Source organism: Thermobia domestica, chromosome 9 (assembly GCF_964235325.1).
Source record: "Thermobia domestica chromosome 9, izTheDome1.hap1.1, whole genome shotgun sequence".
Classification (NCBI taxonomy): domain Eukaryota; kingdom Metazoa; phylum Arthropoda; class Insecta; order Zygentoma; family Lepismatidae; genus Thermobia; species Thermobia domestica.
This window is the reverse complement of record NC_137462.1, coordinates 170229926-170255503: the sequence shown is the minus strand read 5'-3', so window position 1 is coordinate 170255503 and position 25578 is coordinate 170229926. Positions and strand designations below refer to the sequence as shown.

The 25578-nt window shown below is 35.7% G+C and overlaps 2 protein-coding genes across 5 annotated transcripts in view; one reads left to right on the top strand and one right to left on the bottom strand.

Annotated features, from left to right (window-relative positions):
* The window catches only part of LOC145695201 (ADP-ribose glycohydrolase MACROD2-like), a 40167-nt gene extending 14906 nt beyond the window's left edge, over positions 1-25261 (bottom strand). The window contains exons 1-4 of the mRNA XM_081772186.1: positions 24538-25261; positions 22524-22655; positions 17292-17453; positions 14225-14341 (exon numbers count right to left, since the gene is read on the bottom strand). Of these exons, the coding sequence (XP_081628312.1) occupies positions 14225-14341; positions 17292-17453; positions 22524-22655; positions 24538-25117 (991 nt within the window). The 5' untranslated portion in view covers positions 25118-25261. The remainder of the gene's footprint in view (positions 1-14224; positions 14342-17291; positions 17454-22523; positions 22656-24537) is intronic.
* The window catches only part of Grp170 (hypoxia up-regulated Grp170 co-chaperone protein), a 181522-nt gene that overhangs the window by 102598 nt on the left and 53346 nt on the right, over positions 1-25578 (top strand). The window lies entirely within an intron of this gene.

The following is a 25578-nucleotide window of genomic DNA, read 5'->3' as shown; positions in this document are numbered from 1 at the left end:
ATCATTCTTGTTGATTTTTTTTTAATTTTAAATAGATTTTTTTTATTTAAATCACTTGTAGTTTATTTTTTTTTTTCAAAAAATGGAACAAAATTTAAATGTTTCTTTCCTTAATTGGTAAACTACGAGATTTTTAGATTTCTTTATTAAGTGATGTTAGGATAAAAGCGAAATCATCGATTTTTCGATATTCATGTTGTGTTTTCTACGAAGTGTTTCTTATACGTGATAATACTCAGTAGCAGTACAAGCTCATTCACCCAGCATCTAAGAGTGTGCGCGGTCACCGTGATCTTGTGAATTGAATTCAGATTGATTAGATGAAAGGAAGATAATGTTTGGTAATCTTAATTTTTCTTTTAAGTATCTTGATCAGTAAACAATCAAAACAAAATATGCAATGTGGACTAGTATTTCCCAAACTGCAAAAATATTTCATTGAACTAGACCGAGTATACGACAGTCTTTTTTTTAAAGAGCTTTATTTATAAATTGAATATATAGAATATATCTATGTATATACCGTAATCTCTATACTGTATATACCGTATATACACTTTTTATTACAAATATTAGCATCTTTTGCGTTAAAATTATAAAGTTAGATATTTATATACATACATACATATATATATATATATATATATATATATATCAGCATGAACTTACATGGATATAAATATTTGACTTCAAGTTACCTGTACTCAGAATGACAAAGATAATAGCCAATATGTAAGATATTGTAGTAGTAAGGTGCTTCTAATAAAGAATTTGTTTTTTAATATTTTTCTTTCTTGTTGTTAGTTATTAATGATTAGCTGAAATGCTCATTCTTAGCATGGGAAATATTTGAACTCCCTAGGATGCATATTTAAATCGATATGAAAATTAAAAACCCAACTCGACCCAAGTGTTACTATCTTCTAAAATTCATTTCAAATGATCCAGCCGTTCTTGTTTGCGAAAAATTTGCTCAATTTCTTCCACTCTTAGGTAACACATTTCAATCAAAGTGCAGGACTAATGATAAACACCCAGGTCAATCTAAGTACTAAATATGTTTAAATGATAATTTTAAAGGGTTCATGTTTTTTTTTTTTTTTTTTTTTTTTTCGTATGTGTCAACTTTTTTTCAATGAGGAGTGTATTTACCGAATTCCATCTCCCTAAATGAAATCATCATGAGATACTCAATGCTAGCATATCAGTTTTAACTCCTTTTTCCCTTAGAATACGCATTTTAATGAACATGATGTGATAAAAACCCAGCTACGTTTAAAAAATTATTTCAGACATTTCAGCCCTTTTCCTGTGACGAGAAAGAACGGCCAGATTGGTTGTTTTAATATGTTGAGAAAAACATTATAGAAATTACCTCCATTCTCCTCTCCCCCCTTTCGCCTCCGAATCTAAAAAAAGTGGAATTTTCTTAAACACTGAGGCACATGTACACGTATTTGTCATAAAGAGTTTATATACAAAGTTTCGTATTCCGAACTTGAGGGGCTCGTGATATACTCTACTTTTGGCATACAGTTTAAACTACTCCTTTTCCCTTAGAATACGCATTTATGAATGAAAGTGACATGATAAAAACCCGACTCGAGCCAAGTGCTTTGTTCAAAAATTAATTTTAAACTGTTCAACTGTTTTCTTGCGACAACGAGACAAGCAACGTCGATTTGAATGTTGAATTTAAAATATAGAAATTATATTCTTCTTAGAAGCGGAATTTTCGAAAGCGATAGAATACGTGTCAAATTATTTTTAATGTTGAGCTTGAAAACCTCTACAGATCTATTTTTGGCATAAACCTCAAATTTCCTCCCTCCACCCTCCTTGAGATACGCATTTTAATCAGAGAGATACGATAAAAATCCAGCTTCAGCTAGGTACTATATTCAAAAATTTATATATATATACACCACGGTTTGTAAAATTTTGAACTAAATATTATGAATATTAAATAGATTTAAGCTTTCTTCTTAAATCTCCTGTATAATATGAAATGAATGAATTAAAAAATGAAATTAAATTTGTAAGTTTTACGTCCCAGGGTTATGCCGGTTAGGCTAAAGGAGACGGTGATGATGAGTAACGAATGAAATGGTGCAATGAAGAAAGTGGAAGAACCCTGAGGAAACCCACGCACACGGTGTTTGTCCACCACAAAGTTCACTTGGCGGGGGCTGGGATCGGACCCAGAACCCCAAGCACCAGAGGTGAACGCTCTACTACTGAGCCACCGCGGCCTGGATGAATGAATTAAGTACGGTTTCAAAAATTCATGGGTCACTTACTTTAATTTTTTTTGTAATAGATATTTTGTTTATATTATTAAGATTCTACCATCACATTGTACGGTTTAAGATGCTGATTTCCGACTCTTATGCGATTAGTGTCCAAGAATGGTCAGAGTATTGTTTTATTTATGTTTTAAACAAAATAAATTTGACTTAAGGGGGTAGACTACTAAATATTTTTGAAAAACTAATAATTTTTCTTTTGCCCGTTTTTCGTAAGTGGAAAGAGGTAATAAAATGTATCTTACTACAATAATAGATAATGTTATTCTACACCCGAAAATACCAATCGGAAGAATTTTCAGTGTTGCCATCCATAGAAATTACAGTGTGACCAGAATTTGAATTACTCAAAAATCTAGATAAAGGCAGCGACTAGAAAAATGAACTCAACGGTAATTGATGACTTATCATGCTGTCTACCTTTCTTGTTTACTACTTTTTAAAAAATGTTTCTACTTATTTTGTAATAACTTATTTATTTTGTAATAATTTATGTAAGTTTTATAAAATAAATAGAAATATTATTTAAAAAGTAGTAAACAAGAAAAGTAGACAGCATGATAAGTCATCAATTACCGTTGAGTTCATTTTTCTAGTCGCTGCCTTTATCTAGATTTTTGAGTAATTCAAATTCTGGTCACACTGTAATTTCTATGGATGGCAACACTGAAAATTCTTCCGATTGGTATTTTCGGGTGTAGAATAACATTATCTATTATTGTAGTAAGATACATTTTATTACCTCTTTCCACTTACGAAAACTGGGCAAAAGAAAAATTATTAGTTTTTCAAAAATATTTAGTAGTCTGCCGCCTTAAATTATAGATTTTCTGGAAAGATCATTATATTAAATCACGTTGATTTAAATCAATCAGTTCTGCCTATTTGTATTATTAATACAGAATAAGTTTTCCAATGCTTCGGTTACGCTACTAACAGAACGTATGGAATACATATTGCAATATAACTATGATACTTACCTATTTGTATTCCTTGATGCAGAATGAACTTTTCCAATATTTCGGTTTCATACGCGAGTAATCTTCAACAAGAATTAATGAAACTTAATACATACTGTATATTGAGACCTTCACATGCTTGTTTAGTATCACTGAACACCTAAAATTTATATATGAAATAACGTATTTTTAGCGTGAAGAATTTTCCGAACAATTGGTCCCCCTTAATTGATGACGTGCACGCCCACAGACTTTACCTTGAAGCTGTTTTTTTGTATTTTTCAGACCTATGCACAAGAATATTATTTGTTGGGACTAATTTTGATGTAGCTTTCCGTCTTCTTAAAGGCACCAATATAGATTCCAATTGCAGTTCATTGTTGCCAACTGCAGTTCATTTTGGTTTCGAAAGACTGAAAGTTATAGAAAAGTGGAAAAGGTTTGCAATTAGCATTAAAAAAATATCCTTTTGTTCGTATTACTGTGCTCAAAAGCATACAACAAGAAGTGCGATTAAACCCTGCCTGTACACCAGTAAACTAATTCCACTGGTCAGATCAATGAGACTGTAAGAAATCTTAGATCAATTGTTATCATTACAAACTCATTGTTCTCATCTGGAACAAGGAGGAATTGCCACAAGAGTGAAAAGAATCATTGTTCTACTCCACAAGAAAGGCTACAAAACATTGGCTCCATATACAATGAAATTATTGGAGATTATCAGTGCGGAATTGATCAGCTCTCGACAAGATACTTACCATTCGCCAAACATTCGAAAAGAAATGGGAATACAGCACATGGTAATCAATTATTTGATTTCAGGAAGTCATATTACTCAGTTAGGAGCATAGGCGGAGCTAGGAATTGTCTGCTGGGGGGAGGGGCAGACCATTTGGTCGGTCTCGGAGGTCTTGATATGTGGCCATCTTATAGGTGGCATTTTTTTTTTTGTCAAAAAGTTGGGGGGGGGAGCAATGCCCCCCATAACTCCGCCCATGGTTAGGAGGGAAATAAAGTTGTCCATGAAACCTAGAGTAAAGTCCGAGTAGGGAAATACTTGTCCATTAGTTTTTACGTCGAGAATGGCCTGAAACAAGAAGATACACGTTGTCATTATTATTCAGTTTTGTTCTGTAATACGCCATAAAGAAAATCAAATATAGCAACCAAAACCTAGAGCTGAATGGTATTCACCAGGTTATGGCGTATGCTGATTATGTAAATTTAATAGGAGATGATAGAAGAACAATAGAAAGAAATGCAGAGTTTAAAAGTAAATGGAGAGAAAACTAAATACATGGAAGTTGGTCGATATCGTAATACTCTAAACACAAGTACAACCGGGTACATCAGGACAATACATAAACCTCCAGCAAAAATGAGAAACTTACTGCGACCAGCCAAAGACGATCTGAGCCTTCGAACATGCGCATTCCATGTGCATGTGACAAGGCATATATTGGACTAACGGGAAGGATCATCGAAGCCCTAACTGAGGATTTTTTTTATTTATTATTATTTTGCTACCATATTATAAATCTCTGCAAAGGTTAGGTGTATGAGTTGTAGCCTAAATATACCAATGAAATAGGTTATTCTGGAAATACATAATTATATTTACATAAAATTCGTGTACTTTTTACATTTCTACTTTGCCATCAGCTTGTCAAACTGCACGTTATCTTCTGTATTTGTCGGCTTAATTATTGAATGTGTAGTTACAAATCAGCGAATATGTCTGAAACGCGCTACTGCCTTTCATGTGAAGCTCGACATAATGTTTTAAGCACATATTTAGGAATAGTTCTCAGTTTACTTTTGCCGCAGAACTCGAAATAATTGTTCACAAATTACAATTCTTTCACAAATTTCCTTCTTACTGTTTGCTAAATAATTTGCGCTGGACAACCTGAAAATATCTCAAATGGCATAGTTAAATTTCAAGGGGACCATCATAACCAATTGTCGAAAAATTAAAATTCTTTTAGGATTTGCGTGTAAATATAGTGTCCGGATGTTTGCATAAAAACTTTAGTGCAAAAAATTCGAAACAACCTGTGCTAGGAGGACACTAAAAAGCACGAATACTATCTAACTGAGTCAGAGCAGGGCGAATCTGGAGGGCTCGAGCTCTCGCGAGGGGGTACGTCCGAAGGAAGCACGTGCGTCAATGAAAGTTGGTACATGCAAAAATGGAGATAGTGGATATGAGTGGATTTTGGCAATGATATGAGTTTCAATTGTACTTGTCACGGTTTCATACTAGTAGCGTTCCACTTGTAAACATAAAATACAACTTCTGTACACTATGTACATATACAGCAACGCTGAAAAATAGTTTCTAATGCAATCATCTTTTATATGCACTCACTTATTTTATTCCTTGTAAAGCACTTGTAAGGATTTTACACTAGTAACCCTACACTTGTAAACATAAAATACAGGTGTATTATTTTGTATTCAATTCTATCGCTTGCAGAAATTTGTTCTTTATAAATATGTCTTTTCATGCGAAGTATTGAAATTTTACCTATAAATCTTCCAAACTCTGGCGCGCCAAAAGTAAACCAGCACCAGATTTCTTATAAATTTAAAGGTAAATAAATTTATCGAAATGCAAGTAGTAAGACTGACGTAATGTACTATACACAGGCTCACGTACAACAATGCGTGATATGTTTAATTTATATAATATAGTGCTGATGGGGTTCACTAAAATTTTCTTATTTGTTTTTTCTTTCTTTTTGTTCTTGAACATAAAATATGAGTTAGGATAGGTAGGTTGGCTTTGGTTAGGTTAGCAAAGTATACATTTGGTAAACTCCTCCTATGATATTTCACCAAACGTAAAAATATCTGAATTATGCATTAATATCACAAAACTCACAAGTTCAAGTTTCCTTTTACATACGCAGCAGCTAGGTCATAATGTTTTAAAATGTTTTGTACGGCTTCATTCTGCAGTGAATTGTGTTAACGAAATGTAAAGTTTGGCTCTTTTGTTTGCCATACTTGGTATGCAATTATAATTATTTATTTCATTATTTGCGTTCGTTTCGATCCGCAAATTGTGCGAACATTATTACGAAATTACTCATATACTGTTATTTAGCGTGGCACGTACTATTATTTGTTATGGTATAAATAGTTTCTAATATTTGCATTTAGTGTTTACATGTATCCTTGCGTACAATTTTATGTCCTAGCAACTGTTCGGAATATTTTTTGCAATATATTGTACGACAGTCATTTGAGAACTTTTGCACACTGAATGTTATAATCAAGTAAATAATTTATTTTACAAAATTGCTTTACAGGCCTTCAATATAATCTCCATCCTTTTTTATGACAGCTTCCCAGCGTTTTAGTAAATTCTGTATTCTGGATAGGGCACCTTCATTGTTGAGGTGGCTGATCACTCGGATCACTTCACTGAAAGCTTCGTCAGTTGAATCAAAACGTTTTCCACAGAGTGGTTATTTCAGTTTGGGAAACAAATCGAAGTCTGGTGGGATCAAATCAGGATTATATTGGATAGGGAAGTATTTCCTATCCATACTTGTCGAGTGTCTCTTACTTGTAGAGCAGTATGCGGTCTTGCATTATCGTTCAAAATGAGGACACCAGCTGCAAGCATGTCAGGCGTTCTTTCACGAATTTTCGGGGCAAAACATTTTGCAGAAATAGCTTGTAGTATACGCCTGGTACAGACGTCCCCTGTGGTGCTCTATTGAGCCATCTTTCCATTCATATCATACGCTAAGATCATTGTGAGTTTAACCTTTTATTGTTGGCGGCGGAATTTCATCGGGCGTGGAGAGTCTGAAGTGTTTCATTGTGATGACTGAGACTTCAGTTCTGGTTCAAAATCTCGTATCCAGGTTTCATCAGTTGCAACAGTCCTTCGTAAAAACTGATCTTCTGTTTGATAACGTTGAAGCAATTCTTCTACGATTCTTTTGCGACATGCTTTCTGCTCTTCACTCAGATAGTGCGGAACCCATCTCATCTTCAGCTTCAGCTTCTCACTAATGATTCTGTAACCTCAAGTGACAAACATTTTGCCCTCATATATTCTATTCCAGTTGATGGTCTTTCACTTCTTGGGTTGTCCGCAGTGCTTACACGACCTTCACGGAAACGAGCTGTGCACCGTAATACAGTGCTATGATCCACTACACTATTTCCACAAACCTCTCGCAAAGCATTGTTAATTTCAGTTTGATTCTTTCCACATAGTTTCGATTTTGATATAGGAACGCTTGTCATCATGTGTAACCCAACCAATGAAATTCTCGCAACACAGCTATGCAAACCAGCAAACACAGAAAAAATCGTCAAGCACAAACTTTGACCCACAACTAACCTAAAAGTGAACTTGATCAAACCACTCAAATGGTCGTGCATGGGATGTGTGCAAAACTTTTGAAATGACCCTCATACCTGGACCCTTTTGTTTCGTAACGGTTTGCGTCAACGCAAAGCTAAAATAAGCATTTCGGTTTTACTTTCACGTGCAGACGTGTTTGCCTTGTACGGACACAGTCCCACGTTTGCTTATCCTGAACTCCAAGAATGTTACATCATAATGACCACGTAGCACAGGTTGGTGCTTATTTCTCGCCCTTGTCTTCTTTATGCGCATACACACTGTCACTGACATGCCTTCTCCATGTGGGTTTCCAACTTCGTTCTGTTCAAATAGATGAATTGTTAGTTTCTAGTGACCACCGTTCAGAGGTTTGTACGTATTGTTTTCGAGAATAATCGCTTTTCAGACATATCATTTTGCACTATATCATATATATCTGTATTCAATTATTATGAAGCATTGTACAATAAGCAAAAGATTTTGATTGAATTGTAATAGGAAGATTGTGTGGTTATACCTTCTTAAAGTTAAGCTGCGAGGGCACGGTGGCTCAGTGGTAGAGCGCTTACCTCTGGTGTGTGGGATCCCTGGTACGATTTCCAGTCCAGTAAGATTGTGGTGGATAACATCATGTCCATGGAGTTGACGGGTACTTTCGCTTTCTTTCACATTTTCATCCCACCAATTCTTCCATCATCAGTCACTTGCCTTATTTGTACCTTTAGCCTAAATGGCATAATCGTGGGACGTTATACAGGAAGTTAAGCCGCGCTAAGGAATACGATGTCGCATATAATTTGTAGAACTATGGAATATTTTTTCACACAGTAAGTTTACACTATTTATAAGCATACCCACCTTTGCTAACGCGCCTGGTTCCTCGACATCTCGAGTTTCTACTAGTTTCTGAAAATCCTGCTCTGACTGTTAAATACTTCCTTGCTTTTTGTGGCCATCCAACACAGGTTCGAACATGTTTTTTAACCTGTACTCGTTTACTCGCCAGCACACTACGGATGCACCCGATCATGGACCAACCAGGTTCTCAGTTTCTTGACCGATCGGATACATTTCTTGCTTTTAATGGCCACCTAACACAGGTTGTTTGGTGTTTGTTCCATTATAGCTTTTATGGCATATATCTACGTGCTGTATTTTTACCCAAAACGTTTGAGTCCTCACAAGAGAATCGCCACCTATGAATCCATAAATGCAACTCACTTCTTAAAAAACAATTTGTAAATTATTTGGAGTTAATTTCGTGATGAATGAAATACAAAATAAGTTGTGTATGTTCCCCTAAAATAGGCCTGTACGTATAAATATTGGATGATCTGAAAAATTTTGCTACCATTTAACAGAACTTAGCCTGTGTGTTTTCAATTAAAATTTGGCAACTATTAATATCTACGTTTTATTGTCTTTTCTAACTTAACGTTCAGGAGAAGTACAGTAAATTAAAGAAATATGTTTATGATGATCAAGGAACAATTATTCATAGCATACATTACAAAATTCATCAAACAGAAAAAATATTGTTTCCTTATTTTAAATGGTTTTCTTTAGTTCGGTATGTCACAGAATATAACTTCTGTCACAGATTACTACTTTTATCATTTCTCCAACGCAGAGGGAAAACAGGGATACCATGTTGTACAGCACAAAATTCTCAGCTTTTACAAAGTACCGAATATCTCGGTAAGTACTTTACTTATCAATTTCAAATAAACGTGACAATGCTCCTTATAACATACTGATTTGTTCTAGGTCGCTAGGAAAGCTTCAATGGATATTTTAACAGCTACAAATCTCAAGTTCATCCTGATGTGTTTGACTTCATAATTGTTAATTCTTGGTTTAAGCAGTTTGTAGCGCTTGAGATCTGCGTTAGTCGCTTTAACTACCCAACGCAAAAGCGCCGATTTCTCAGTAAATTTGGGGGGCATTCAGATGCGGAAATTATATATGAGGATTTTAAGACAAATTGCATTCAAATTACGTCAAATATTGTAAATTTACAAAAACGAGGGGGCCTACATGAGCTTTGGGGTGGCCCGGGCGCCCTTGACCCAACCTACTGCAGTACATAACAAGTGAGAGTTATTAGCTTCTTCAGTTGACGGATTTCTCGATTAGGATGGGATATGGAAGTTGTTTGGAGGATTGGTAAGAAACAACTTTCGTCTATCAAAGCCGCAGTCAAGCACACAGATGAAATAGATGAAAGGATTGTTCTTGGGAAGAATACGACGAAGAATATCCTCATTAGATTCCTTTGCTTCAAATATAGCCAACAGGAGATACAATGACCATTGGCTTTAAAAGATTTGCTTTCTTGTGCATACTGAAACTTTTTCGTTGAAATTCGTGATTTGAATTCATCTGTTGCAATTCAAATTAGTTTCGTCCTAGATAGTAACAATGGATTATGGAATCACCTTGAATTTGATAAAGATCAGAAGCGAATTCACTATTACTTTTCTTCAGTTTCTGTTTGACTCTGAAACAAATCCTAGACGGAAATCAAAGAATGGCTTCATTTCTAGTCGTAAACGTTTGAATGTATCTGATAAAGTAGAAGCTGGTATTCTGAATTTATATTCCATTTCTTCAAAGGTTGATCCATGATATAGATGATGCAAATACATTGTAAGTATCGTGTATGAATCGTTTAGATTTGAAATCGCCCAACGGTATCTGTTTGAACTCGCATATCTGACGACCAGTAGATTGAACCGTTTGGTGATTAATCTTGGGATTGCGATTAGCATGAATGACGTTCTAATTGAGTCATTAATTCAGTTGTCTTAACTGTTGTCGAATAGGCATAAACTATATCTGGAATAGTTTGCAGATCGGCGAACTTGAATAAGATGCTTTTTACAGCATTTAGTACAGTTTTTAATCATTATCTTATGCCAGCTGAAACAGTGATCTCGAGTAGGTGGACTGACATTCACCAATGAAGAAGCATCCTGACAACGGAAGAAACAGGATGAACCAAAATTGGAAACTCGGGTACGGAATAGTAGTAGATTGCTGCAGTGAAGGCCTTGAATCATCTTGATGAACTCTGTGATCTATGTAAGTCATTACAATAAGGCTTTTGATAACATTTCTTACAAATCCATCCACCCTTTGTCAGTCTTGATTTTTTCTTCTTAAGAGGGTTCTCGACGCCGAAATTAAATTGCCGCAAATTTTAAACGTTTCCCTAAATATTTCATAAACTTATAAAGAGGAGAAAAATTGCAGGTTGTTATTCTTTTAACAACGTGATTTTCCAAATGATAGCGAAGTTACAACTCCTCTGAATGTTTTGGTTATGTAAAAAGCTAGGAACGAATTGTTTTTTCGCGTTAGAAAGTTTATTTCCTAACTTTCAAACAACGGAAAACATTCAGAGAAGGTGTAACTACGCTATCATTTCTAAAATCATATTGTTAAAAGAACAACAACTTGCAAGTTTTCTCTGCTTTATAAGTTTCTGAGATATTTACGAAAAAGCTTAAAATTTGCGGGCAATTTAATTTTGGCGTTGAGAGCCCTCTTAAAAGAGTAGATGAGCCAGTTACAAGGTACTATGTACCGATAATTTTTATCCTCCATACTATATAATTGAGTGATTACTACAAATGCCAAACACCTAGAGTCTTTTTGCTTACTTTGACGTGAACTCGTGGAAAGTTGAGAGGGCAGAGAGAGCACTCGCTTAAGTGTCGCTGTAAACGCGTGAAACGAGAGTGACTTGGGCATGCCTTTGTCCATAGACAGAGGAAACTACTGAGTGACGAGAGGGATATGCTTGCAAGCATGCGCTACTCATTCATCCACAGCTATGGAGGATTAGATTGCGTGTTTCAATATACAGAGTATTCAAGCCGGCAGTGAATGGATCGTGGTGACTCTAGGAGGAGTCTACTATGTATCACGAAAGCAGAGGATGACGTCACGTATGATATTGGGCTGACGCACAGCTTATAGGGCCCATACACGGTCCACGGTTTGTGCAAACAGTTTGACTGTGTGTGGCGCTGTATGAACTGTTTGCGCAAACGTTTGTGCAAACATTTTCCACATCGAACTCGTTCGAAAATTGTTTACACGAACATGTTTGCGCAAACACGTCGACCGTGTATGGGCATGTTTGTGCAAACACGAGGTTTATTTCCGAGTAGGAAGCCTAGTGTACAGACTCTTATTTCTTGCGCTATGGCGTCAATGAATAGGAATCAAGAATTCTGGCGAGAATTGACCTTTATCGAAATTTACCTGAACTGTGGAAGGTAAAGAGTGAAGATTATAAAAACAGGAATATGAAAAATGTGGCATATGAGAAGTTGGTGAATAAAATAAAGGAAATAGATCAAACGACGGATAGAGTCAGTGAGGAGTAAAATCAATTCACTTTGTTCTGCATACCGAAGAGAACTAAAGAAGATAAATGCAAGTATAAAATCTGAAAGTGGAACAGATGACGTGTATGTACCCTCGTGGTATTTTTTCCATATGGACTTTCTGAGGGACCAGGAAATGTAATTACCCGGTATTTCGACCTTGGATGAAATAATTGATGTGGAAGAAACACTAATAAGTATAGTTTTATATTTTTGACCACACATGTTTTCATTTTATATAAGTAGTGGTAAATTTGTGCTATATGTTATGATAGATATTTTCATTTGTGATCTTGTTCTCAACCAAAAAAAAAAAAAAAAAAAAAAAATGGACATAGGCTTCATTCTTCACACCGCACCATTTCAAACGTAACTATTGGTAACAACAGTCGTTGTGCTGCTAACTTCAATAGTTTCTGGAGTTCGCGCCTTCGCGGCCGAAGGGGGTGGGATCAACACCGAAGCGCGGGAGTTCCAGCAATGACATGATTGATAATTCCACATACAGGGTTTTCTGCTAGTGACTTCATGTGCATGACATATTTCACGTAACAACGCATTTTCGAGCGCCCAACGCCACCGACCATCCCTCCACTGAGTATAGCAGCACGCGGAGTATTTGTTGCATTCGTACAAAAGGTTTTGTTCTAGTTAAGATAAAAAAAATCCTTGACTGAATGACTGCAGATCCATTTTGCAAGCATCTTGTTACAAACAGTCGCTTTGTCATTTCATCAAGCAATGAGCTCATCAACACCAAGCGACCAATTTCGTCTACTCTAGTAACCAATAACATCTGCCAGGGTGAAAAACTTGATCAGACAAAGGTCATAAGTTGACATTTGCCAGACTAAAGTCTAAATTAGAGCAATCTTACGAACAGAAAAAAAAAAAAAACTTTGTAGGGTAGGCAGTGGCGGAACTACTGCCTCTGCAACGGCAGAGAGGCCCAAGACGTAAGGAGGCCTGATTATATGTGTTTTATTTCAGTCAGACGAAATCGCAACCAAGAAAAATAATTTTTGTTACTCGCGTTGAAAACTATACGCACTATTTTATCCTAAGATTATTGGTTTTGAGCGGGTATAACACCTGATTTTGTCATTCCTGATGTGATCAAAGTTGGGGAAAAAGATATATCTGTATTTTTCTGAGTAAGTTTAGAACTACTTTCGGAACAGTTACAGTCCGTTTGGCTATGAGTCTGAGGTAAATTTAATGTATTACAAAATTTATTTGAATACACACAGTATATGCCTATGTAACTCGTAATCAAAAGATCATTAGGAAAATAAGTAAAATAATATTTTTCCAGAACTGTCACTGTCAATCAGCCGTGTATACATACATATCCTCGTTGAATTATAACAGTGTAACAATCATGAAAATTCCATTCACATATATTGTATTCAGTTTTAAACAATTAGTAAATAGTCCTAATTCAAAGTAGCGGTAATATTCTGATTATTACATGTAGTTACTCGTGTTTACATGGTGTCATTCATTGCCTGACTTTGAATGTCTGTGTTGGAAAGAAATATGAAATGCTTAAATTGTTTGATAGGTCCTAATAAGTCCTGGCAAGATTTTTCTGTATCTGTGTGTGTGTGGGAAGGGGGGGGAGGGCTGATTTTGAAGTTCCGCCACTGAGAGTAGGTGTTATTTATATACTATACATTAACGTTAAACAAGCTGCTTCAGTGGACATGCTTACGCGATTAAACTCAAAATTGAACTGAAGTTTGTGCAAACAGTTGAATCGTGTATGGCCGAGTGTTTGCGCAAACACGGTGTTTGCACAAACATGATGTTTGCACAAACCGTGGATCGTCTGTGGGCCCTGTGGGCATGGTGACCTAATGAACATCTGCCAATTCCAACTTGACGACCACGTCCTCATTAGTTCTCTCTTACTTTATCTTCCACTTTCTTGCACATGCGCAATCACATTCAGTATTTTTGCAGTTTACATCTTATATCTCCTTACGTGCTTGAAATCTCACATCTGGATTTGGAATCTCCGGACTTGAATTAGCACGAAGCATGACGTTTGACCTGATCACGTGGCACAGTCTGGTCTTTTATGGGACAATGAGATATTTTAGTTTAAGGCAGTTTTTACTGTATATTCTCGAAGCAGCTAAAATGAAATTAATAATAATAATAATAATAATAATAATAACTTACATTTCGCTGGAAGAAGATATCCTCCTGTAGTTTTTGCATCTCCAGTAGCACATCCGTTTAGGAGAGCGCATTCCTTTTTTAGCCAGGAACCAGCAGCTTCGAAAATCACTCCGCTCACTATAAGCAATTTTAGAAATGATGATTACTGTTAATATTGTATTCTCTTACATAAAAAGCAGTAATGATATATTGTGCATCATTTTTTAAAGAAAAGAATCCTAAGTATCATATGTTTGTAAACGGGGAAAAAACTAAAATGTACTTTTCATATGCGTTTCTATAATTCGTGGTGATATCACTGTTAGGAAACTAGAGGAGAAACTAGAAACTATCCACTTCAGTTGTAGTTCAGTTATACATAGGACGATGGACTTCTATGTGCGGTACTATACATATATTTTTTAAGAATATAGAAAGAGAAAACTATGCAAGTAATTTGTGGTAAACATTGGGGATTTGAATTTAATTTTTCAATGGGCACGTTCCCTAGGGAACCCGTAAGATACAAGATTTTGAGTATTTTTACATGTTTTACATAGTCAGCAAACAAGGCTTAAGGTTAAATCTAATAAATCAGTTATTTTCTGTGTTGTTCCTTGTAGTTTGCATGTACAAAGAGTCTTCAGTATTGAAAGACTGCAGTATTAGGATTGTCTTATTTCATAATTGGTATAATTGACAGCTGTCTTCACTATAGCGCTTTTCAGATGAGATGCAACATGAACAGTAGCTAATTATACGCGATATTCCTCGCAGTGTTCCCGAATTGTATATTCCCCTTTCTATTCTCGCTCTTTCTGCTTCTAGGAATACGACAAATTAATTGAAACGGTTATTCACAATGTAAAAAGTGTTATTCCAGTAAAATGTAGAACTTTCACTGTAATTCTAGAAGTATAAATAGCAATTTACTTATACTAATGGAACAACTAAATGCTAGCGACATCTTTCAAATATAGAGAAAACACACGAACTGTATCCACTAAGGAAATAAAACCAGAAACTTGTAAATGTTGTTCATAAGAGCAAAGAGGCTACGTTCCTGCGAAGTTAGCTCCCTCCTGACTCCTGCGTATAATAAAATGATCGTTTGTTTTGGGTACAGTATTTACACACACCGTTTACACATACTGGATGTTTTTTTGACCTCTTTAGAAGAGAAAACAGAGGAACCTAGTAAAACGTGAAGAAAAGTTAGTTTTCTACATCAAATAACTAGGAATCTGTTGTAAAATGAATTACCACGTTATTTATTGTTACTATAGTGAGGCTATTTCATAATAATTTTGTATATTGCATGTGCATCTGACTGCGAACAAACTTCATATCAGGTTATTTATTTGCTTATGGCAGGGTTTCTCAACCTGGGGGTCGCGAAGGAGGTGAAAAAGATAAATATAATTAGCGTCTAATTGCGAGAAAAATATATTAAGATTAATATGAATTTCTTACTGTGATCAATGTCTTTATTATTATTATTATTATTATTATTATTATTATTATTATTATTATTATTATTATTATTATTATTATTATTATTATTTCAGTACTTACTATCAAATACAGCAAAGAATATTAAACAAGAATGCATGATGGCTCAGTGGTAGAGCACTTCTCTTGTGCTTGGGGTCCCTGGTTTGATTCCAGGCCAAGTAAATCTGTGGTGAACAACGTGTCCGTGGATTTTCTCGAGGTACTCCCGTTTCCTCCCAAAGCTTCCCCGTGTCTAAGCAGTTAGCGTATGTGCCTTCGACGTAGCAGTTCTCGGTTCGATTCCCGGCTGAAGCTCATGTGCGATTAAGCTTTAGGTCCATGTGGCATAACCTCGCTGCTGAAAGAGATAGTAAACGGAAATTAAGTTCAGTTGAGTTGATTTTAGTTTAGCGTCCCTTTCAGCAGCGAGGCTATATGAGACGCGGACCTACTGATTAATGTGGACCAAGTGAACTTTGTGGTGGACAAACACCGTGCTCGTGGGTTTTCTCGGGGTTCTCCCGTTTCCTCCCACTTTCTTCATTCCACCATTTCACTCATTTCTCATTATCATCGTCTCCTTTAGTCTAACCGGCATAACTGTGGGACATAAAACTCAAAGATTTCATTTCATTTTTTTTATTAATGTGGAATCCGAATCACATGAGCTCCCGCCGGGAATCGAACCCGGCTGTCCCACGCCAAAGGCGTGTACGCTAACCGCTTAGCCATGAGGGAGCTCTAAACGGAAATTAAATTAAATCAAATAGTATTCTACCACATTCTCATTCCAGAAATTCTCCCATAATCATTTCGTAGTCTCCCTTAGCTTGAGGCATAATCGTGGGGCGTAAAAACTGCAAGATTTAATTTAATTTCATTTCAAAGTTTTAAACAAATAAAGGATTATTTAAGAATCAATCGTAATAAAAGAAGAGTGAAACTGGTAAGAAATCGCAGAATGAAATAAAGAAGAAAATACAAATACAACTTTAAGCTACAGGCAGAAGTAATCAAACAACTTATTACAAACTAGAAATTATAATGGGAGTCTCTTCCAAGATGATGTAATATAAAAGGGTCGTGATATGAAATAGGCTGAGAAAGCCTGCTGTACTGTAATAATAATTCAGAGTTCGATTTCGTATATCTAATCAAATTCCACTGAAGGCTAAACGTGAAACTCAACTGCTAAAATTTTTCCCAATTGTTTTATATGGAAACGTTTAAGAGCAATATATCATCACAACCAATTAACATATAAACATGCGGTTTGCATGTATCTGTTCATAATTAATTTCTCAAATTGTCAAAATGAGTAATTAATGCACTAATGTACTGTTTCTAGGTATCGTGTCTGTTATTGTTAACATTCACGCTAGTGCAAGAAGTCAGTATGCAGTACTGCCTGTCACGAATTGACAACACAACGCAATCCAATTGGACACCGTGAAAATCTCGCCCAAGGCCATGCAAATTATGATTTGAAAAAGAATTTATTCATTATTAAACAACAAAACATTCATTTATTCGGAGGGTTTCACATGATTGATGTTCATACTTAAAATATTACCAAAAAAAATCTTGTACGTACCTCCTTTTTTCCCCAATAGGGTTTCTTTGGCTGCATTCACAATAGCATCTATTTCTAAGCACGTGATATCTCCTTTAGGCCATAACGTTATTTTCTTATTTAAACGGTCATCTCTTCTATAGTTTTTTCCTGCTAAGATTCTATTTCTGTCCTTTTCATTCACTAAAAGCAACAATAAAGACATGGAAATACCTATTAAATACGTAAACTTTCCAGAAGTATACTATACAGATAGATAGATGGATAAATATGATCTGCAGACAAGAGAAATCTATAAAATAGCGTATTGTATCAATGAACCTGAGTCGCTTTTAAATAACTTAGAAGGAAGAAAAATCCGGGAAGAAAGTTATTTGGTTCTTTAGCAGAATTTTCATCGACTTTTTCTTTTCTTCCTATAGACTGTTATTGAATTAGAGTTGGACCTCCCGTACAGCACCGATACTATATGAGACATTGACCTGCAGTTTAAGATAAAATCCGAACTACCGTAATATGTTCAATTTCCAGTACATTCTCACCGAAACCTCGTGCATCGAAGACGCGTGTTTATTCAACGCAGCTGCTTAGCATTTCAGAATTGACTCAAATTCTTTACTACATGAAACTATTCATATATTGTACAATCTTCGAGATACTCAAAATATAATAATTACCATAGAATTTACACAGACTCTTTAAATATCTTGAGTAAGCGTAATAAATGACACCAATCTTAATAATTTATTTGATCAAATTTCCACTAACGTACACACCAAATTTGTTCAATAAATCAATCTTATCAAATATATCATCTTTCGGAGTCTTTTAAAATTCATTTAAATTTACACATACTATGTCTTATTTAGAAATGAACTAACAGCTGGACGAAGTACTGTCGAAACTTAGCAAGAGTTCAGACCCACGTGCAAATTTCTGTAGGGTATGTGCTAATATTAGGTTAACTCTTCTTAAGTTACAAAGTGCCTATGGCATCTGGTATGCCCACTGACGATAATCTTTCACCAACGAAGTTATGCTAATAAGTTGGGACAAATCTTACAGATTATAGCTTAATTACTACTTGGACAATATTTCTTGTTTGCTGATTTGGTGTTACTAATATTCACCGATGTTATATACGAATATGTACTCTTGAATATTTCATGGACGAAGATAGATCAGTCCGCCCTCTGGAACCAAAAATATTCATGTAAACAAGTCAAATGATGTAAAATAAAATATCCTAGACGAAGTTTGCACATCTGCTGTTTTACACTCTCGCTAGGTCTATCCCCAAAGTGCAAATCTGTCTTTTGCATTAAACGAAGCGAGGTGTAGAGATATGTCGGCAGTGTCTCTACTGGCTATCAGTGTGTCTACGCTATCAGCCAAGGAATCAATGAAAGAAAATAGATTTAATTACAGGGCTTTGTAATTTTAACTCATATACATATATAGCAGTGGTTCACCTGAAAGTGGTGACAGTAGTTTTTTCGTAGTAGTCAGAAAGTTCATAAGAGAGGTATGAGGCAGAGCAGTTAGTCGGTGGCTTCAGGTATAATCGAGCTTAGCTGTCTCCGAACATTGCAAAGTGCAGATCATTAACAAAGGTTAAAGCAGGGTGAGTAATACATAAGAGACTAAAATCGGATACCGAGAGGCTACAATGGTATGGAAAGCCTATTTGTCTTTGTAGTTAGTGTAAATGTTCAGGTGGCGTCAGAAATGGTGATTTTGCAATTGGGCTTACTGGGCCTCAGGCATGTTATCCTCAAAGAGACTTGCGTTCACTAATCTCAGTGAGGGTCACGATAGCTTAGGCTCGCGCTATCTCGATCTTTTGGACTCGGGCTCTAGTTCTTGAAGTGAGCAGTCTCAAGTTCGAGTTCCTGTGAGGACACTCGGTTAAGAAGGTGTAAAAGCTTGTTCAGGCCAGCCATCCTGAGTTTTCCTCATTCACACCCGGCAAATGGCGGAATGGCACTTAACATAAGTGTTCCAGGCCGCTTAACTCTTTTCTTTCTTCCTAATTCTCCGGACAGTGTTGTCACCGAGGGACGTCATATCTCATATGTGACGGGTTAACATGGCCATATATGTCCCGAAGGCCCAGAAATCTCATTCTTAATCCTAATCGGGCTCATCATCAGTTTAGAGCTGTGTTGAATTCGAACCTGATGAGCCTGATGAGGTCTTCTGGGTGTATATATTTCTCAGTGACGTAAAACATTCAAGGAAATATGGGAAGACACGGAGTACGAATATCGTTCAGAACGCCTACTAGCTTCCAGAATTGGCTGTTCAAGTGAAGATTTTTCTGAGTAAGGACGGACGTTTCAATGTGTGGTTGAAAAAGAAATGAGACTAGCGAAATCAGGTGTCTACCGAATCATCAAATGCACTACTTAGTTGTTACTATTCATCCTCTTGTTCATAAACTGCCGCAGGTTCCACTCTAACAACAAATGTGTCCTTTTTTCCGTAAAATATCACTTTAAAGCAGTAAATAATTACGTACATTATGGAAGAAAAAAGCTAAGTGAAGGTAAACCGTTAATAATCTCGTACTCTCGCGACTCGTGAGCAGTTAAAACCTGTATAATATTAATATGCAGTATTATGAACAGAGATATCTAGTGCCTCGCATAAAATTGTATAAATCAACATCACGATCACGCAGTTAATACTGAACGAAAAGAAGGAAATATTATCAGTTCTTCGTTTATTTATTTATTTTGCATTTGTAACGAAAATTCTCGCGACATCACTGATGCTACCACGCGACACCCAAATTGGAAAGCGCTGCCCTAAAGTGTTACACACAGCAATCACTTTTGAACAAAACAGAAGTGAAATCAATGGTCACTTTTTTTTTCCGTAGTTGTCTGATTTATCCTCATATTAATACGCGACGTTCACATCGAACCACTACAGTGTAAAGTCAGTATTGAGAAACTAATTCCTAGTACATTATGAATTATCCTAGTACATTATGTGATATTACAGAATATCACATAGTATACATAGTATTTTCATATCTTTTAAGATATATTTCATTTATAATAATATTTTCGTGTCATTCTGAGGAATAGATACCTATTTTACTTTTATATATATATATAGACTTTTCCTATATATTAACATATTGGATATGCATTCAAACTTTAGGTCGCTTGGGGGTCGGTTAAATATTCTTCGATTGAGCCCATTTTTTTCATGGGTAAATTGGGTCCGACATGGAAATAGTTTAGGGGTTGGGAGCAAAGAAATTCGGAAGAAAAATTTCGCCATGTAATTAAGGACCACCCTAATATATATATAATATACTGTAAGCTCCTTCGCCAGACACTTCACCTCATAGGAAGGAGGTAACTGGATACGTCTCAGCTGTTTTTCTGTTTAATTATTGCTTCTTTCCTTAACTTCGTTCCTACTTTATCTGATGAAGCAATTAGAGAAAGTACTTTACTCGGTACGTTTTTATTGAGTGTTTTCCGGTAAGTATTTCATTTTCCACTCCCGCTGCAAATAGTTCATTTTCCATTCCGCCTTTGCGATATATAATGGATAAGTGATTTTTCAGGATAGGATTCGGTATGAGTTTCATCTAAAATATAACTATAGTTTCTTGACATCTCCACTGCGTTTCGTTTATACTTCATGGAATTCTTAGATGTTTTTAAAACTTATGAAGCAAATTAAGTTCATTTTGAACTTTTATACTTCGTTATTATGTAATAACTCCATCCTTTATATTAATTTACGTCATTTCACACGAGGAATTATGTTAGTTTATAGTTGCCTATTTTGTCTCCTGGTATATTAAAGACATTGTCCACAGCATTGGTCACCGGTAAACAAGCTCCCAACTTGAAGATAGCTTAAAGAACGGTTGGGAAAGAGGCTGCTATAAAAATTAGGATGCTCGAAGATACGGAAGCAAGTAGCGGTAGCTTCCACAATTGGGTTAGACGAAATCCGGTGAAAAATGGGCAAGACAAAGACTGTTACTTTTTCGAAACGGACAAATATTGATGTTATTGACGTCCACATATAAAATTCAGATTGAATAAGCAAAATTTTAGGGATAGTGTGCCGTATGTTGAAAAGAAAAAAATCATATTGCGAAGGAACTGAAAGAAACAAAATGCATCTAGGCCTTCTGATCGACTTTTGTTACTTCAGAACAGGAAATTAATGTCAAAACAACAAAAACACGACGTAGATGAGCATAGCACACAAATTTCGTCAAGGAGTGTGCGAAGAATATTTGGAAGTGGCTTGAACTCTCAGCGGTCCTGTAACGAACAAAACTTTATCCCAGCTATGACGAAGAAACTGCTTCACTGCGCTAAGTTCCAGTTCTTCTCTTCCTACAAAGAGAAGAAAAGCTTTTATATACGTGCGAAGACAGACCACATAACAATGGAGAAAGGCAATCAAATACATTTCATTAAATTGAAAATTAATATACCAAAATGAATAAGAAGCAGCAATTAGCTGGATTTTTTTTTATAGATAATTCTTCGTATTCATTTTATTTCTCAGATATATAAAGCAGATATCACGTACCTTTCGTTAGGTAGTGTTCAGTGGTAAAATTATCATTTATGCACAGAAAAAAAAGACTACAATGTCAGGCAAACTTCAGCACAAGCTTTGAAGACAGAATGCATCGTACCGACTAAAATGCCCTACTAAGGAGAGATTCTGGAGTGCTGTGTCCGCACAGGAGCAGGCAAAATCCACGTTGTAGAAGAAATTTGGACAGTGAAAAATATAAGGTCATCAGATTCCGTGATACCAAAAATTGAGTGATTTTCATCTGGTAATGAAATATTTATGCAAGACGCTGAACCTTGTCATCGATCAAAATCTCTGGATCTCGTGCCGATGAGTATATCTGCTGTCCACAACAGGGCAACAGCCTAGACATGAACGCTAATGACTTGGAAATAGTTCAGACATGAACCCTATTATCTCATTTGGCCAGCGATGACATCAAAAACAATGTTAAATGACCTACGTGAAAAACCTAATTGATAAAACATATTCTTACCATTTAGAAAGAAGACGTTGAATTTTCAAACTTATGCAAAACATTGGTTGAAAGTATCCCAAATGATTTGATGCTACTTGTAGGCAAGGGATGAGATATATCAAATATGGAATATAGTATCAATAGCTACTCCTATATACATATATTACATATTATAAGTAGATAAATATTATGTAAAACTGCATGTTTACTTGTATATCGTAATTGATGTCTGTACTTCTTATAGTAGTCCCGCCACGATGGTAGCTCATCCAGCTCGACATATTTCTCCTTGCACTTATAAAGCTTTCTTTTTTTGTTCAATGGCATCATAAGGTACTTATCTGAAAGAAAGAAATGAATGAAGGAACAATTTGTATTCTTCAACATTCTGTAATCAGAAAAAAAAAAACTGTCGCTTAAGGATTTAAAAAAATATTACGGTGACGTACTTTTGCACGTTTTGGTTTAATATATAAAATGGGTTCAAAAGTCAGGTCCAAATGTGAAATCTAAAAATTCTGGAGCTATTAATGTAAATGATTGCTTGAGTTTGTTCTTACATGTAAAGTGTTAAGTTGAGTTGTCAAAAACTTATTTCTGTCCTCACTTTTTCCTTACGTTAAGCGTAACTCGTGGAATATGCCTTTCGTTAAGTTTTATTTCAGATGTAACGTGTATGCATTGAGGATGTTGCGTAAGCTAGTTATACAAAATATCCTTGTCAGCTGATATCCAACAAACTAATCCTCTCGGAAATAATAATAATATAGGCACGTCAAGAACTATTCTAATGTAAATCTTAGCTCTAAGAAATTGACTAAATCCGTTCATAATCGTTCTCTTTATTATGTCTGTAGGGTAACTGTTGTTGTTAAATAGCTTTTGTAGTAACAAAGCATGTGCAGCTAGACTTTATAGTATACGCAAGATTCATTATCGTTCCATCAATTGAGCAGCTCAACATGAGAAAATCGTGGCATCAATGAAAATTCAGTAGATGAACAGTCGCATAATACTTCATTTGGCTTATTACTTCGTACATCTAAATCTTAGTATGTCATCATATATTTAGAATAGGCTCAGTTGTTTATATTTAATTTCTTATACATTACACATTCGACTATTTATTATATTTATGTCGCAGCATTTTATGATAAACCAAACTGTCGTCTCATAAAAAGTACGTGGTAAGGATCTGCATAACATGTGAATGGCGAAGGGTCTAAAGGTCCATTACTCCTTAACAGGTAGTGTACGATATCAACATTAACAGTTAACGATAATTTGACTGACATGATTCCTGTGGTCCCTGGTTCGATTGCAGCTTGCGCCAAGTGAGCTTTGTGGTGTATAAGCACAGTGTGCATGGGTTTTCTCGGGGTTCTTCAGTTTTCTCTCACTTTCTTCATTTCACCATTTCATTAATTATCATCATCATCGTCTCCTTCATCATGTCATATATATGCGTACTCGGCATAATCATGAGACGTAAAAGAAATGAAAGATTTCATATTTTTCAACGGTAATGTACAATATCTGTATTTTTCAATAATTAGAATAGTAATCCTAAAAATAAAACAAAATGGTATTAAATTTCGTGTCGTTAGAACAAGTACAGCACCGAATCAATGATGCCGACAAATAATTGATGGACAAATAACACGAAGCTAACCAAATACTTAGAAGTAAATTTAATTAATGGTTAACTAATTATACGGACCAAATAACGAATTGTACAGAGTCATATTAAATTAGTAGTGGAAGCTTATCTCTGATATGCAGGGTTGAGGTTCGATCGCAAGTTGTGTGACCTTTTAGGTGGGCAACCTTGTATTCTTGAGGTACTCTAATTTCATCCTCCTCTATCACTACTCATTGTATCTCTTTTTTCCACCCACTCACTAATTTCCTCCTGTGTATCATTTGGTATTATCCTCTTAGACATGCTAATGGATTGTCAAACTGATTTGATTCTCAGATTACTGGTAGAGTAATTGTATTATTTGCACAGAATGACAATGTGTCGTAAGAACTCCTCCTTACAGACCAATATCATAGCCACGAGTCAATATTGAAAAAATCATTTTAGTTTCCACCAAGTAACAAATGCCAACTTTTCAAAGCACATTCCACGATATAGTGCTTGGTCGTGTAGCGGAGGAATAGTATAGTAGAAGCTGTTACAATAGTTACCAAAATTTGAATTCTAGAAACAATACTTACTCTTTATGCTATTTATTTCTCTCCACTGGTCCTGCCTTGGTGACTGCATTCTCGGACTTCTGTCGGAACTTTGGCTTGTGCTTGAACTTCGGCTACTTGAGCTTCGAGATCGACTGCTGCTACGAGGCCTTTTCTTAGCTGTACGTCCAATTGGAGGATTACGTTTTCTAATCGTAGCTCTGTTGGTAGCTCTTCTTGTTTCAGAGAGGCCAGACCCCTTTTGAGGTGTGGGGTTATTGTAAATATGTGCGTGGTGGCAGCAGTAACTCACCTTCGGTGGAGCCATGAATCTAACTGCTCCTTTCGTTCCTTGTAAGTTGGTGCGTTTTGTATCACAATCAGTCATTCTTGTCGCAAGTCTAAGCACTGTCGAAGCCTTATTTTCTTTGTTTTTTATTTGGACCTGTGTTTTGTAGTGGTCTGAGTGGAGAAGTTGTGTTAAAGTCTCAAGTAGCTTACTTCTTTCGTCCTCACATGGTGACACCCTTAGTTGGCGCGTAATAGATTTTTTTCTGGTTGGTTTCCCTTTGCAAGAAGTTCTTCTGTTGCTGGTTCTACTCAATATTTTGCTTTTATTCATGTCCTGCTCTTTATATTCTCTTCTTTGTTAGCCACTGGACAAGGACGAATACGTATATGGAGGAATTTGTGGGAATGGATGCTATTTCTTACATTTTCGACAGTAATGCAGATTTTAGGTTATGAAACTAAACTTATGGTAACATTTATTTTGTATTAACAATCAAATTTTTGATAAGTATTGTTGAATCTTTCAGTAGTGCTAGTTTCTTATGTATTGATAGAAAAAAAAATATATATAAATACCCAATAATACAAAGTTTTTAACGACTAAACGTTTGGCCAATACATCAAACTTGTGGAAGTCTGTACCCCAGCACACTTCTATTATTATTATTAGTAGTAGTAGTAGTAGTAGTAGTATAACGTTCTCGAGCTTCATAACGTGTAATAGATAGGGCCTTGAGGTCTTGAGTAATTTTAGACTCTCTGGCAGGTTGAGAAGCTGATTATTATTATTTT